General features: G+C 43.0%; 1 protein-coding gene and 1 long non-coding RNA gene across 2 annotated transcripts in view; one reads left to right on the top strand and one right to left on the bottom strand.

Moving 5' to 3' along the window:
• Window positions 1-3,926: 3,926 nt before the first annotated feature.
• LOC140388070 (neurotrophin-3-like) overlaps window positions 3,927-15,890 on the bottom strand; it is a 62,373-nt gene continuing 50,409 nt past the window's right edge. Inside the window, exon 2 of the mRNA XM_072471679.1 lies at window positions 3,927-11,986. Within this exon, the coding sequence (XP_072327780.1) occupies window positions 11,192-11,986 (795 nt within the window). The 3' untranslated portion in view covers window positions 3,927-11,191. The remainder of the gene's footprint in view (window positions 11,987-15,890) is intronic.
• On the top strand, window positions 11,980-15,634 carry LOC140388071 (uncharacterized). The gene is made up of 2 exons (XR_011934079.1): window positions 11,980-12,517; window positions 15,088-15,634. It is a non-coding gene; the product is annotated as an uncharacterized lncRNA (long non-coding RNA).

Raw genomic sequence — 15,890 nt, 5'->3', positions numbered from 1 at the left:
ATCCGAACCCCTGCCAATCTGAACCGCTGCCAATCACTACGGACAGAATCTTACGTCCGCGGGATTTACCGGTCCTGCCAATTTCGATGGGCCTCTGAACAGTTTACTTCATTTTCCAGTCCTGCCCTCACCATGACAGGGCCATAAAACTCCATGCGATGGGCTGAATTTTATCGTTTTTTAACGAAGTGTCAACTCAGGCAGGAAAAGTGGCGTGTAGCCCACTGGATCCACTGCTGCCTTTTTCCGCCATATTTTTGAGCACGTTGTTAAATGAATGCTGAGGAGGAGAGGGTAGGTTCTGAATGAACATCGGCCTTCACAAGATCGGGATGCCCTTTTTAATGGGTCTCCTCGCTCTAAAAACAAAATGACAAAAGGACCTCCCCCACGGACATGGCAATCCCCGTCCCTTGCAGTGCCCCCACAGCACTGCCCCCTGGCAGTGTCGGGTCACAAAGGCTGTGACAGAGGGAAGTGCCGGGGAACAGTGTCCAGGCACTTCTAGAGTACTGCCCAGGTATGTACTTACTAAGGCTGTACTTAACTGTGCGCCCCTGACGGATTCTCTTCATCAGCACCCCCAGGTCCCCGTTTGCCAGGACCAGTTGTTCTGTTGTCTTGGGGGTGATGTGGGTGGGGGGGGGGTGATGCAGTGGGAAAGCCTGCTAATGATATGCTAATGCGTTTCCCGACCTTTCATGATGGTACGGTGGCACAGTGGTTAGCACTGATGCCTCACAACGTCAGGCACTCAGGTTCAATTCCGACCTTGGGTGACTGTGTGAGGTTTGCAAGCCTCCCCCCCCCCCCCCCCCCCCCCATGTCTGCATGGGTTTCCTCCCACAGTCTAAAAGATGTGCAGATTAGGTGGCTAGGCCATGCTCAAATTTCTCCTTCGTGTCCAGGGACTTGCAGGTTAGGTAGGGTTACAGGTATAGGGCACGGGAGTAGGCCTAGGTAGGGTGCTCTTTTACAGAGTCGATGAAGACTCACTGGGCCAAATGGCCTCCTTCTGCACTGTAAGGATTCTATGAACATTGGCGGGGACAATCAGAATGGGAAATTCTGCTGCCATAAAAGCCATTTGGGGACTCCCATTGGATTCTCCACCCCACCGGCCTACCCGCCTGCCAAAGACAGGAGCGAAGCTCCCTGGCCTACGCCTTGCCAAGCTGTGACTGCTGAAAGATGCTGTGATGTTAGAGGAAACGATTTGTTCCTTCTAAACCTATAGAGATGTGAGCGAGCCTGCCGTGACAAGATGACGCAGGTTGACTGCATTCCGACAAACCGGAAAGTTCTAGTCTGCCCTTTCTTGCTGATCCATCTCATTGAAAATATCATCACCATTTTGTTATCTGACAACTGTTGAAGCACACGTTGACAAAGTTTAAGACTTTACTCAAAGTGAAACTGGGAGCTGGCTGCATCATGCGTTAAATGCAGCTACTCTGTATGTCAACATCTGCATTCCATTAACCTACACGCACTGATTGGATTGGCAGTTTATAAAATACACCTCGCTTTGTCTACGTTTTTAACAAGGAAAGGTCTTCAGAAATCGTTAGCAACAGATTTCATCATGAAATACTAGCTCTTGATGAATATACCAAGCCAATCTTTTTGCTCCAATCTTGTCTCAGCAGTCTGATTTCTACGTCCCTCAGGAAGATATTTCACACTGATCTTGTATCCAGTAAATTGATGGTTTGTGCCTTTTTTCCAGTTATTTTCGAACAAGTTTGCAAAATCTGATGAATTCTCATCCTGGCCCAGCCTTTGCTGCTCTGTGTGTCTGGGAAAAATGCCTAGTTACAGATTTCCTGGCATCTGGTCAAACATCTGCTCATGTGAAGGTAGACGATGGAGCAGTTAGTATCTGCTGCCCTCAAAGTTTAAGTGTGGTGATAAAGAGAAGAAAATAGCTATACGATGAAATAAAAATAAAGACACTGGAAACACAGACAGGGTGACACTGGAGAGGGAGCATGCAGAGCCCATTGATACGTTGAGGCCTTCCGCAACCAGTGGGCAACACAAGGAGTAGAGTGCCTGTTTGACACAAAGAACAACATTGGGTGGAATATAATGGCCTGTCCATCAGCCAGTAAGACCTAATGCGATTAAATTCCAACCAGGTACTTATCTTCTTGCTACTAGGCTTCCTGGCACCAAAGGGGAATTTTCCTCCAAAACTTCGAATGTGGGGTGGATATTCCAGCCCGGTAGTGGTTAGCCATTCAAATGGAAGCCCCGGGAGCAGGTAATTGGAATGGTTTCTCCTTGGATAGACAGGGAAGCAGCAGGTGGCATTTAGGGCAAGTGAGAGTCATAACCTGGGTGATCCATGTCTCTGATGGGCATGAGCTGCCCAATTACTGGTCATCTACCCCACATCAGGCCACAGCCACCTGGTGGTTTGCCCACTTGTCAGGTCCTCCACTGGCTGCTAGTTGGATACCAATATCAAGTCACCTCTGGGCAGGAAGGCAGAATCTGGGCCTTCCTGACCGGGATTAAATCAGAGGGAGGCAGGAAGGTAGCAAAATCTGCAACCGCATCTGCCAGTCTGATTACACAACCCACTCTGCTTCTGAACCCACTTCGGAGTCAGCAAGGAGGTGGGAGGAAGGGAGACTAAATTTGTCTTATCATGAATTTGTTATAGATTAGATTACATGTTTGAATTATCGTAATCGTTGTGCTTCCTAAGAAGGGGCCATTGATACATTACTTTTCCTTATGCAATTTCAACATTGCTTTAAAAATAAAAGCATATAAAAAGGAAAACTAAGCAAGAGAAATGTTTCACAGGAATTTAAATTAACTTGTTAACTGGTTTCCGTGCGTTGTCAGAACAAGTTAAGCACAAACAACCATTTTCCGTCAAAACGTATTTTCAAAATTTGTTGACAACCTTACCAATCTTGGTGACCAAATTGTACATCGACAATCATCATTAACTGTGTAAACCAATGGCGATGCTCGTGAAATGTCACAAAGTTAAAGTTTGTCTCTCAACATATTTGTCTTCCTTAATAAGCAAACAGGAAGAATGAATTCTGTGCCCCCCCCCACCTTCCCCTCGGAGTGAGTCAAACAGAACATTTCCCACTGTACAATCACTTAGAAGAGAAGTGTACTCTGTAGGACTTTCACATTTTATGAATGTTCCCATGCATTTTATGCCACAAATACGTATTCATTTGGCCTTTGCTATGGTTTCTCAGACCTCACAGGCCAAAACCAAGCTCTGCCTTTGATAACCAGCATCAACTCTGAAAGTGAAAGGAAGCCACAGCAAAATAAGTACCAGTCACCAACATGAATGACCCAATCCTTCTGCTTTTCTCGACATAAGTAGCGATGTTGTCCTATCTATGTTCAATTTCATCAGCGCACTGGGAAAAGTTTGTTCGCACAAACTAAAGAATTTGAAAATGAAAATACTGAGTGTGTAAGCTGAATTCTCAAGCATGGAAGCTGTTACATGTGTTTTGAGGAACATTTCTGAAAACATATACTTGCCCTTTAGCATCCTCAATTGCTGGGGAGACATATATATATGTGACTTGTCACATCACAGAATAGAGCAGAAAAAAAATGGACTCCATGGCTGTGACAAACTGAGAAAAGATGACCATCGGAATTTTTGTTGCAAGATCTCATAACACTCATAAAAGGCCGATTGCATATATCTTATCTTCATCTGCTTCTAGAATATCTTGAAATTGAATTACACTTGCCTGATTTTCATTCAGGCAGTGCCCTTCAAATCTACCTTACAAAAAGCACTGATTGAAGCATTTTCAGGTGGAACAATATTAGTCAACTGAAACTAGAATTTATCAGAGTTGCTCGGAACAGGAACATAAAAGAACAGTCTGCTAGTTTACAGAGTTTCTTGACACTATTCACATGGGGACACTTAGAATTCTTTTATTTCTGTACGGTAGATATAAATAGTGCAGTCACTTGGAGCAGACAGTTGACCAATACTAGGATGCTAATTTTTTTTCAAAGTTACACGAGGTACTGACATTTGGCTTTTTGTACAGCAATTGGGCTAAAGGTGCATTAACTTCCAAAAACATCACAACCAAGTCTTAGTTTCTTAAACAGAGGAACAGTGAATATAAACAAAGAGGTGCCATTATTTCACTCACTTTTTTGATAGCAGAGGCCTTTCTATTTAGGCCTCACGCTCCAATGTTTTATGATGAATGCCAAGCTTCCTTCAGGCTCACATTACAAGTGATACTTTATTACATATTACAAATCAGGAAAACAACTGCAAGCAGGCAATACATACAAAATAGAGAACATACAACTTTTGTACTAAAATAAAGAATTTCAGTTTTTCAGACACTGAAAAAATAAATTACAATTTGAATAAAAGCTATTTACATATATTTTTATTATTTTGCATTTAAATGACTTGGATATCTTTTCAGAGGGATTTCTGTATCGGGATTAAACTAGCTTTCTACACAGCAGGCAACGTTCTTTATCCAATTTACTCATCAAGAGAGTAACTACCATCATTTTGGGGGGACAAAAATGAAAGTAAGCAAATGGAATTTGCTGAAAATTAAACGGTGTGCTTTTCTGAGTATTATAAACCCTTCCAAAAGCAGACGGAATGCACCCGGATCTGCAATGAGCCAGATTAAACATGCTCAAATAATTGCTCAAAACGGTGATCAGACATAAACAGATGTGCACTTCTGTTAATAATCTGTTAATAATCTGATATTAATTCTACAATTGTTACCAGGGGAAACGATGCATCAGCATCTTGTAACAGTTGTAAAAAAAAAGGGCTTTGTTTACGAATGATGAAATAAAAGAGTCCCAAACATTTATTCTTAAATGTAGAGGTACGGTTAACTGTGCAAAGTGTGTGTGTGTGTGTAACAAAATTATTTGCAGATGTTGGCTGTGGTTCTATAATAGTGACATTTGCAAGGCTGAAGCTAATATTCAATTGGGGCCTTAAATAATTGACTTTGCATCACACTGATGGTCGCTTTGAGGTAACCTTGAATAATCATCCTTTCCACATTGTTAAAACTCCATTATTTTGATTGTAATACACAATTGCTCATGATTGCATGGTATATGCAAGGCTATTCTCTACTTGTAAGAACGTTTCTCAGTAAAATACCATCTTTTTGTCATCAGATTGCATTTCAATCAAAGCCAACTATTCTAGGGAAAAGAAACACCCTTTCATGTCTAAACACAAATCCATATGGTAAAATAGATGATTGAACTGTAATGGTTGGAAAAGGAAATTAACTTTCATTGCAAACTCAGAAGGCAGAGCCCATTTGGCAAAGAATTGAACAATAATATTATAAAGGAATGTAACCAGAAATGAGTTCAAAGACGGCGAACGCTTACAAGTTAAGTTTACATTCATAAATTCCTCAACTTCCACATGAGCAATGATGTTACCTGACCCTCATAGGACTCACTTCAAGACATCTCTTATTCTCCAGATACTGCGGTTTACATTTAACTCACAAGCGAGACTGTTACAGTAATATTTGAATCGTACATGCCGATGGTAAGTTAATGCTTTAGAAAAATATACACATCATATGGACATTTAATGGTCCTTTTCCTGATCTCACTTTTGCCATACTTTATTTCACTAGTCATATATTTGATTTAAAAGATATCTTTTGGAAAATCCGTTCTACATGTTTCAATTTGAAAATCTAAAAAACTTGAAGATTTCATTCAAGATGATAAATTCAGTAGGAATGCCTTTTTTCTACAGGTGGGAGATTTGCTGTTAAAAGGGATGGAAATGGAATAGTCCCTCAAGGAGTTGAATAACTTGTCAAATTGCCCATTGACCAAAGCTAGGGAAATACTGCTCTCTAGTGGTGCTGCCTGTTTGTTTAAAAAACCCCAAATAACACCAAATAATTAAAGTAAAATTTGTCGCCATAGTCCCAGACTAGGCTGCTTTCCTCTTTGAGGTGGAGAGCTAACTGGTGGTGATTTAACCTGAGGATCACCACACCTCAGGAAAAGGCCGAGGCTGGAAACGTGGGGCCTTAATGAATAACCTCAACTGGGACGGGAATGGAACCCACGCTGTTGGCCTTGAACTACATCACAAACTAACTGTCCAGCCAAATGAGCTAAATAAAATAGTCCACGGCAGTAGCAGTGGTTGTGTCTAAACTCTGGTCACAGCCCGTTTTTTAGAACTATCAAATGCTTTTTTTTTTGTCTACTTCTTAACATTCCCTGCTCGTCCAAACCTGGGGCGAAATTCTCCCCCAACGGTGGGATACCCGCCGACTGGCGCCAAAGCCGGCGCAAATCAGACGGGCATCGCGCCGGCAAAAAGGTACGGAAGTCTCCGCATCTTTGGCGGCCTAGCCCCAACATTGAGGGGCTAGGCCAACGGCGGAGGGATTTCCGCCCCGCCAGCTGGCGGAAATGGCGTTTGTTGCCCCGCCAGCTGGCGCGGAAATGCGGCGCATGCGCGGGAGCGTCAGCGGCCGCTGTCAGTTTCCCAGCGCATGCGCGGGAGCGTCAGCGGCCGCTGTCAGTTTCCCGCGCATGCGCAGTGGGGAGAGTCACTTCCGCCTCCGCCATGGTGGAGGCCGTGGCGGAGGCGGAAGGGAAAGAGTGCCCCCACGGCACAGGCCCGCCCGCGGATCGGTGGGCCCCGATCGCGGGCCAGGCCACCGTGGGGGCACCCCCCGAGGTCAGATCGCCCCGCGCCCCCCCTAGGACCCCTGTGCAAAATCTGTTCTGAAGTGGATTTAAGGAGCATTGAAGATCAATCTGTTGAAGGATTCAAGGAGACTTCTCCTCCAATATATAGGGAAATGGCCACCTCTACTCAGCATCTCTTTACAGTGATTTGTATGAAACCTGTCAGCATGAAGCTAAAAGGTGTGACCTTATGTTCCTTGGCTCCACATATTGGTGCTGAGTCATACTGCCCTATCGTATTATCAGCCATTTCTATGGTGCACAAACCTGGTATTAAGAGATACTCCTTTCTCTTTTTACTAAATCTATAGTAAAGCATTTTTATACATCAAGACACTGACTCTATTAAAAATGGTGATAAAACCATTACTGGCAATGGTCTTAGGCTTGTGATATCTGCAGGAGATTTTCTTACAAGTATTAACCAAATGTTATTGCTTGTCCTTTTGTTCAAATGAAATGGTTATCTTTATCATTAAAAATAGAGAAATAGATGACAACCTTACACTCATAGATGTTCAACTGAGGTGATGAAAGAAGAAATGGCTGACTTCTGATTCAATGGGAAATAAAGAGATATGGGTTTGATAGTCAGGGAGGAGGTCAGTAAAAGAAAATGGCTGATCATATCCTGCATATAGACCCCTGAAGAAAAATTATATCAATGGACTGAGTAACCGTGTTTCTTATTTACATCATATTTACCTTGACATGGCACAGTTACATGTCTACATTTACAACTGTGAAATATATTTGCATTACATTATTCCTTTACAGGGAGGAAGTGGTGCAATAGTATTGTCACTGGACTGGTAGTCTAGAGCCATGGCAGATGGTGGAATTTGAATTCATAAAAATCTGAAATCGATGACAAGAACATCATAAAACCCCATCTGGTTCAGGTAATCCACTTATCCTTACATGGTCTGGGTGTGACTCACCCTACATGTGACTCCATAGGGCAGCACGGTAGCACAAGTGGATAGCACTGTGGCTTCACAGCGCCAGGGTCCCAGGTTCGATTCCCTGCTGGGTCACTGGCTGTGCGGAGTCTGCACATTCTCCCTGTGCCTGCGTGGGTTTCCTCCGGGTGCTCCGGTTTTCTCCCACAGTCCAAATACATGCAGGTTAGGTAGATTAGCCATGATAAATTGCCCTTAGTGACCAAAAACGGTAGGAGGGGTTATTGGGTTACGGGGATAGGGTGGAAGTGAGGGCTTAAGTGGGTTGGTGCAGACTCGATGGGCCGAATGGCCTCCTTCTGCACTGTATGTTCTATGTTCCAGGCCCACAGCAATGTGGCTGACTCTTAAATGGCCTCTCAGATGACCTAGCAAGCCACTCAACCTGCTAGACAGCAGCAGTTCAAGTAGGCAGCTCACCATCACCTTCTCAAGGACAATTATGGATGGGCTGATGCTGGCCTAACCAGTGACACCCACACCCCATGAATAAAGAACCGGCAGACAGTGTCAGATGTGCAGTCACATAACATGCATTGCATTTTTGCTAATATTTTGTTAAATGCGTCTAAGCAGGTGATGGTTATTCCTAAGGATATTCTATAGGTAGCAGAAGATAAAAGTAATATCTAAATGCTGACTGTAATGCTTTGGATTTCATACTAAGGACCTTGAGGCTCCCTCGTTACCAAGTTATAGTTTTGTATATTACATACCCATTGGTTACCGATATAATTATCAATAATTTATAATTACTTTTCACAAAAATAATCAGTATTTTCAAATGTCAAAGACTGAGGTTAGAATTTCAAGAGTTTGAGGGAATATTAATCCCGGTTTCTAAAAAGCCACGCAAGGAGTAGCATCTAAGCGTAATGAGTTAACCAAACCTAAAGCTTGTAGAATGGGCATGCCCTAGTCCTCCGTAATTTTCCAAGAGTCATAGTTCACAGCATCTTAGAGACATCGTGTACCCTCATCTGTATGAGGGGCACTTTTGAACGGTAAGTCCACCTCATGCACCTCCCCCCTCCTATGGACTTTCATGCCCCTATGTCAGGGTATGCCATCCCCATCTACTCCCCATGGTCACTCATCCCCCCCCATGCTAAGGTAATTCTTCTAAACAATCCCAATGGACTCTCATGCCCCCCCAGGCCAAGTTCTATCCTCACTCACCTTTTATGAGCCTCATGCCGCCCAGGGCAAGCTATAGGACTTCCATTGCCTTTTATGTGCTATAATCTGGATAGGAGCAATCGGACCTATAGTGACGGTGTATGTAAAAAAAAGCTTTTAAAAAGTCACTCATTGATAACTTTCCACGTCAGAAAAAAATGTTTTCCTGTAGGCCAATGAAAATTTGGACTAAAACAGAAAACATAATGAAAGCTTAACTCAAGAGTAAAGTATTTCAGATGCTGGATGTCTGAAATAAAAACAGAAAATGCTGGAAACGCTCGGGAGGTCTGGCGGCATGCTACCAGATCTGTTGAGTATTTCCAGCGTCTTCTGTTTTCACTTAAGAAAGTTTAGTTGGTCCCTGATTTGGAAGAGTTACGTTTACCATACAAAAAATATTTCAAATTCATCACCCACACTATTTGATCAGTGCTTAGTAGTTTTTTCCAGAGGAACTCAGTAATTCTGGTACTGTTCCCCAAGGGTTGTCCATCCTTTGTTATCTCAGCCAGATAGCCGTTCTGCACCTGAGCTTGTATATCCTTAATCAACAGCAGTTAACACATTACAGAGCATCAACCAAATGTCGAACATTCCAGGCCTGTTATCAAACTCTACAGTGGCTATCTATCAAAGAACCAAGCCAATACTGCATTGCATCAAATCATGTTCAGTTTTGTCATGTTTGTGTTTATTTGGATTCGGGATGATGTGTTAAGTCTAGGAAGAGCACTTTGTTAAAATATGACACAACATATGTCAACAGCGAAGGTTGACTCCTTTGTATTGCCTTGAGAATGTATGAGTATACAAACATAACCAAAGGACTTTCAGTGTGATGTTTTTGGTGCGTCACCTGGCAAAGTTGGAACTGCACAGTTAAGCAATTGAGGGCAATTTGTAAAAAGTAATTATTTATCTGCATCTTATTTATCTGCATCATACAAGCCAAGTACTTGTATAAACCAATGACATACACTCCATTTTACTTACACCAGTTACAATTATTCTACACCAATGTGAGGGGAAACTGCAGATTCTTCATATTCTATATTATGATCACATTTTTCTGTGGGTGGAATTTGCAAAAATAACATTTCCCACAAATTACTTTGGGCGATAATAATTGTTTAAAGAGCAGTCAATTTTCTTCATGGACCTTGTGGGGCTGAAAGTGTTCCAATAGATGTTTGGCAGAATTTTATGTTACTCAGAGTTCTGAGCCGGAGTTGTTATCAAACTGATAAGAGTCGGAGAAAACATCAACCTTTTGTCGTTGTAAGAGAGCCAGCATTGTGACATATATTGACAATATTCACTTTGTCCCATGGCCATACGTTTCACTGAACAGTCCATTAGAAAGTACAAACCTTTTTGCACAAAGGTAAAGCATTCAAATACATAGCACCATGGGAGCAGTTTCCTTACGGAAGATGAGAATAGTTAAAGAGGGGGATCACAGGCTGGCTAAATTTGGTGCAAAATAAAACAAAGGGAGTGGACAAAAGAGGAAGACAAAGATTTTGGTTCTCTCAAATGTGCGCCTTACTTTTGGGGACTTCCAATTTGAAGAGGATTTATCGCAAGGAGGGTCTGAATCAGTGAAAAGAGCAAACGGTACATTAAAAATAAAACCACTTTGAAATTGGTTGCTGTGCAGAGTAATTTTACAAGGATAGTGCCCAGGGTGAAAGGGTAGAGAGAATATTCACAGCAGTCTTTTCTTCAGTACTGCAAAGATCATGTATAATTCCCAGAAAGAACAACTCTATGGGAATGAGTGAAACATATGGAACAGCTTTCTCTGCACAGATGTCATTGCCAGTCTTCCCTCTGATTTCAGCTTCCTTCTCTCAGACTCACTGCAAATGCCACTCAGGATGCGCTGTGCTTTTAATGGTAGATGTGCACTTTTACGACTGGCAGCTGTCACTTGTGGTTGGGTTTATAAATGTGTCTTCCAAAATCACATTCATTAATCATCGACAACAATACTGACTTCAAAGTGGCTGGGAGAAAATAACAAGTGGAGGTAATCATTTGAGCCAGTTATCAATGCACAACAACACAGGTCCAATGACTTTTAATGATGCTGGAAGCAAGGCACAACTTAGATATCTTGTTTTGGCGAGTTGTAAGAAGCATTTTTTTGTCAGATGTAATGACCTTTAGTTTAATAAATAAAAATTGTGAACTATACTATAATATAAACATTCATATGCTACATGCAAAGTCATATAATTTAAAGTAATAATTTATATATTCACATAGAAAGAAGAAAAGGGGGTGGGAACAGGGAATCAGGATTTGCCTAGTTTTCTGGATAATGCACAGAGGCAGGAGGTGTCTATCCTGATCCACCTCCAGCCGACATACTTATTGTTCTCTGTGCTCAGTGCCCTGACATAGGTCTGGCTGGTTTTACATTGGGAATTCCAGTGTTTGTCATCGATGCCCCTGCATCCGTTCTTGACTGGTTTGGCCTCTCTGCAACGCGTCTCGTAAAAATATTGTTTGATGGCAGAGTTGCCCGTTTTAATCTCTCCCAGGACGGTCACCTGCTTCCCCCGGATGTCGATCGCCCCTGTTTTATCCGTCACCCAGCGGCTCTCGCTGTCACACACGGAGTACTCACCACGGTGGCCCCTCCGGTCTGCGTACCGCTTCCGCCTGGCTGTTCTATTGTCCACCTCCAAACTCTCTGCAAAATCCTCGATTAAATACAAAGGAGGCGGCTGTAAAGGCAGCCGATCACTCAGCAGCACTCGGGGCGAGTGGTAACGCTTCTTCTGCCTCAGTAACTCGGCATCGACCAAGACGATTGGCTGGAAGTCAGATATTGCATTTCCCAGTGAGTTTGTATTCCTGTGGGTGTCAGCCTTCTGCTTGGTGTCCTGGTACTTCTCCTTCACCTCTTCACTCTGCTTGGTGAGCCGGCCTTTCAAGATGTCCGCCTGGAGGATTTTGATGATGATCGAGTTCACTGAGTCCTCGGAAGAACCTCTCTTGTCCATAGTTGTAGCCTGGATGCCACCAAGATAAGTGAGAAGCATGCCGTAAAACAGGACAGACATTACTTTGTTCACCTGTAAAAGCTGAAGAAAAGCAGACAGGAGGTCAATTCAAGTCAATTCAGAGACAAATATAGATCACTAGTCTTACAGAACAGTTATTGCATGGCAGCACAAGAAATCCCACACTGACCATCACTTCAAAAACTCTATGTCTTTAGGTTCTTCTCACAATTGGACTAAAATGTTCAAAACTTCACTGTTCAAATCCCCTCAATGCTACAACATGTTCCTTTCAGTCTGAGGTTTTCTAACATAGTTGTGCTTCTTTTGGGTAACCAAATAAACTAAATCAACAAATTGAGAGGTAAATTAAAAGACAACCCCTTTAAGGGATACTGCATCTAAGTAAACAGAATCTCAAAGGAAATTAAAAACATCAAAAAAAATATAATTGAAGTGGTCGATAAAACACTCAAGTCTCCGTGGTGCCCACAGGAAGGCCTTGATCGCACGGGCAGACACAGCGTGCTCCCTTTCCGGTTACACGTGCCAATGAACATAGCGGTGGAAGAGAGACTGAAAGTTGGAGCTGATGACCCCCTCAGCCGTCAGGTGCCTGGACCTACACGTATCAATGTTGTGTTTGTGCAGTCCACCATTTAAACATTATTCACATTTCACCAACACAATCATATTTTTGAACACAAAGGGAAATACAGGGGTCTAATACTGAGGTCATGTGAACTCATGATCCACATGATCTATACGTTTTTAAAATATGAACTTATGCAAAATCAACACGTTTCCACTTTTCAGTTTGATTCTTTCCCTAACTTGAGGCATAAATAGTGATTTTAACAGGAACATACATTATAATATGTCCCCTGATCATGGCAGAAATCCTAACCCACATGTATAAATTGCAGTATATCAACCTTCCTTCGAATATGATTTCTCATTGGTGCACAAGGGCAATGAACTTGTCCTGATATTTAGTGTCAAATGTTTTGAATGAACTTTGAACTTCAGCTGTTTTTGCAGAATGCGTTCCATTACAAATGACATCAAGGCAGAGGTGGAGGAAGGGTAAGGGAGTATGGTATCCAATCGAGAAAGGATTGTCGCTGATTGATCTGATTTCCTCCCATGCTTACACCAGGGTGTGGGAAGGTGTTGGCCAAGTGTTGCCAACCCTCCTGGCCTGCCCTGGAGTCAGGCATCCAATATCAATGCATTGGACACTGCAGCAAGCACCCAGCAGAAAAATCATAGGGGCATTAAAAAATTAGTTTTCATTTCTGTCAGAACACTTCAGTTTATATCAGAGATGGGGGAAGATGGCTATTCAGCTGGATGGGGCAGATGAGAGTGGGAGATCAAATGATGAAATCTCCAAGATGCATACATAATTATATAAAACATTTTTTTTTTTACAGAACTCGGGTGTTGAATATTTGATCTAGTCAAACTTCACACTGCAAATTATTTCTGGAGCATCAATGCTCAACATATTTTCATACTGCAATGGTTCTTGTTCTATTCATGCCCATTATGTGTGCACTACTTATCCAATAATACGACCAAATCTAAATACCAACTTACACAAAGCCAATGATTTGTGAGGGCTCTGCATTTCTTGTGTCTCCTGAGCTGATGCATGGCCTGAGTGAATGCTCCCTAATGCCTTGTAAAGACATTGAACAAGTTTGGGATTGCAGGAGGAATATTGTGATGTGATAACACATAGATGTTGCAGAATAAACCATCAACACATATGTGTTAATCTCACTGCTTATCTGCAAAGGGTTTGTTCAAGAACATGCTTGGGTGGAAGTCAGTTCTGATTTAATAGATAAACACCCATAGACCTGTCGCCTGAGGCCTGGACCTCAAACCTACTGTAGTGTGATAATACCTTCAGGCAAACCAGATATTCTGACAGTCACACATCTATGCTCATTTATGTGTACGCAATAATTGTATGGCATGTCTGAAGTCCAAAGAACATGAAGTGACATCCGGATTACCATCCTAAATGTGCAACTCCTCTTTCACCATGAAATGGACAATGCCTAATGCAGAAACAGGCACTCTCTCGCATTTCCGTATTATGGGCGAGATTCTCTGGCCTCCCAGCCACGTGTTCCCCGGCGGCGGAAGGTGGCAGTCATTCGCCGGTGGCAGCATTCTCTGCTCCCTCCGCAGTCAATGGGATTTCCCACTGAAGCCACCCCATGCCGCCGGGAAATCTGTGAGCAGGGGTGCGCTGCCGGCGGGCCCAGGGAATCCTATCACCAGCGAACGGCAAGAGAATTCCAGCCTTTACGTTTTCACATGACTAAGCAATACAGAATACTTCCTGAAGTTAGCAATTAGTCTTCAGGAAAGCTAGTTCTGTGTATCTTATTAGGAGGAATTTTCTGGCCGTTCTCACTGGTGAGTCTTTCAGTCTTCCAGTTCCGACAGCGAACCCCTGACGCAGCTTTCTCAGAGCCAGTTGGGAAGTGGGGGGGGTGGGGGGGAGAGAAGAGAGAGAGAGGGTGCAGAGAATGGGAAATATCGTCGACAGCGGCGGGATCCCCAATGGCGGGCGGCCTCTGCTGCCGTGAAACACGCTTCAGGGAGGCCAGAGAATCTCGCCCATTATTATTATGGTTCTTTTTCAATTTTTTTGAATAAATCTACTGTGGTAAACCTCTCTGCAGCCACACCACCCTCTTCTCCTTTAAGATCCTGCTGAAAGCAGACCTGTTTGATCAAGCTTTCTGTGGCCCCTCCTAACTTTCCAGCTAATTATTTTTCCAGTTCTGTAAAACAGCTTGGGAGGCATAAATGCACACTCCAATTGCAATTTATTCTTGTTGCGCTTGATCAACTGCCTTTCCAACACTTGCAGAAAACACTACTTTCAATTTAGGAGGTGCATGGATGTGGTTGTTTCTTGCTCGTGATTTAAGGCCCATCTTGCTTCAACTCCCTTAAAGTCATTCCAAAGTAGTACCTGTGATGAGTAATTCAGCAAGGTGGGGGAGGATGTATTCAGCAATTTGGAGCTCATCAGGAATGTGGTTATGTCGGTGAATGCACTCAATTTGCAGTCGGTGCAATTTTCTGCTCATTAAGGATTAAAAGTTATGCAAGCACATAGCTCAAATGCACTAATCTTAACACCGATTTTTCAGGTCAACCAAGAGAACTGAAATCCAAAGGACGTGAAGTGACATCCGTGGGACAATATTTCCATCCTAAATGTGCAACTCCTCTTTCACCATGAAATGGACAATGCCTAATGCAGAAACAGGCACTCTATAACATTTCCATATTACTGAGCGCATGTGGTATAATAGGACAAATCCTTTGTAATGTGTGTGGATCATGGAGTAACATGGCGTGAAATCTGCACCTGGCTGAGCCATGCACATCAGTTCTGATAGATTTACTGGGACAAGTGTGGTGAATGTATTATGTTAATAATCCACCATTGTATCTGTGCAATGCTGTTGCCCTTGTATTTGTATCTGTGCTATGCTGTTGCCCTTGTGGGCTCCACCTATGGGCCATTGTATGGCATTGTCCATAAGGTAACATGTTGGGGCCTGTATGGGCTCCGCCCTGGCTCCTCCCCTGGAAGAGAGGTGTAAAGAGCAGTCGACCTGTAGGCGGTTCTCAGTGTTAGATCAGTCGCAGGCAGGCACTGTTCTAGTTGATTAAAGCCACAGTTTATTTCTACTCTTGTCTCGAGTGAATTGATGGTCGCATCAACAAGACTTAATTATATTTTTCCTATTAGCTCCTGTTGAGCCATCTGGCAGTTACTGATTTAAAGGGTTGCAAGTCTGCCTCAGTTGTGGCCGTTAAAGACCAGCTTTTCCTTGATATTCATGGGAAGCAGACTTGAGAGATTTTCTGCACATGCCAGGTGCACCAAAATAAAGAATCTTCCCCTTTGGGCATTCGTAGGATTTTGACAGACTGTCAGGGACAA

Source organism: Scyliorhinus torazame, chromosome 13 (assembly GCF_047496885.1).
Source record: "Scyliorhinus torazame isolate Kashiwa2021f chromosome 13, sScyTor2.1, whole genome shotgun sequence".
In the NCBI taxonomy this organism is placed as follows: Eukaryota; Metazoa; Chordata; class Chondrichthyes; order Carcharhiniformes; family Scyliorhinidae; genus Scyliorhinus; species Scyliorhinus torazame.
Note: the sequence above shows the minus strand (reverse complement) of the source record. Positions and strands in the feature narration are given on the sequence as shown.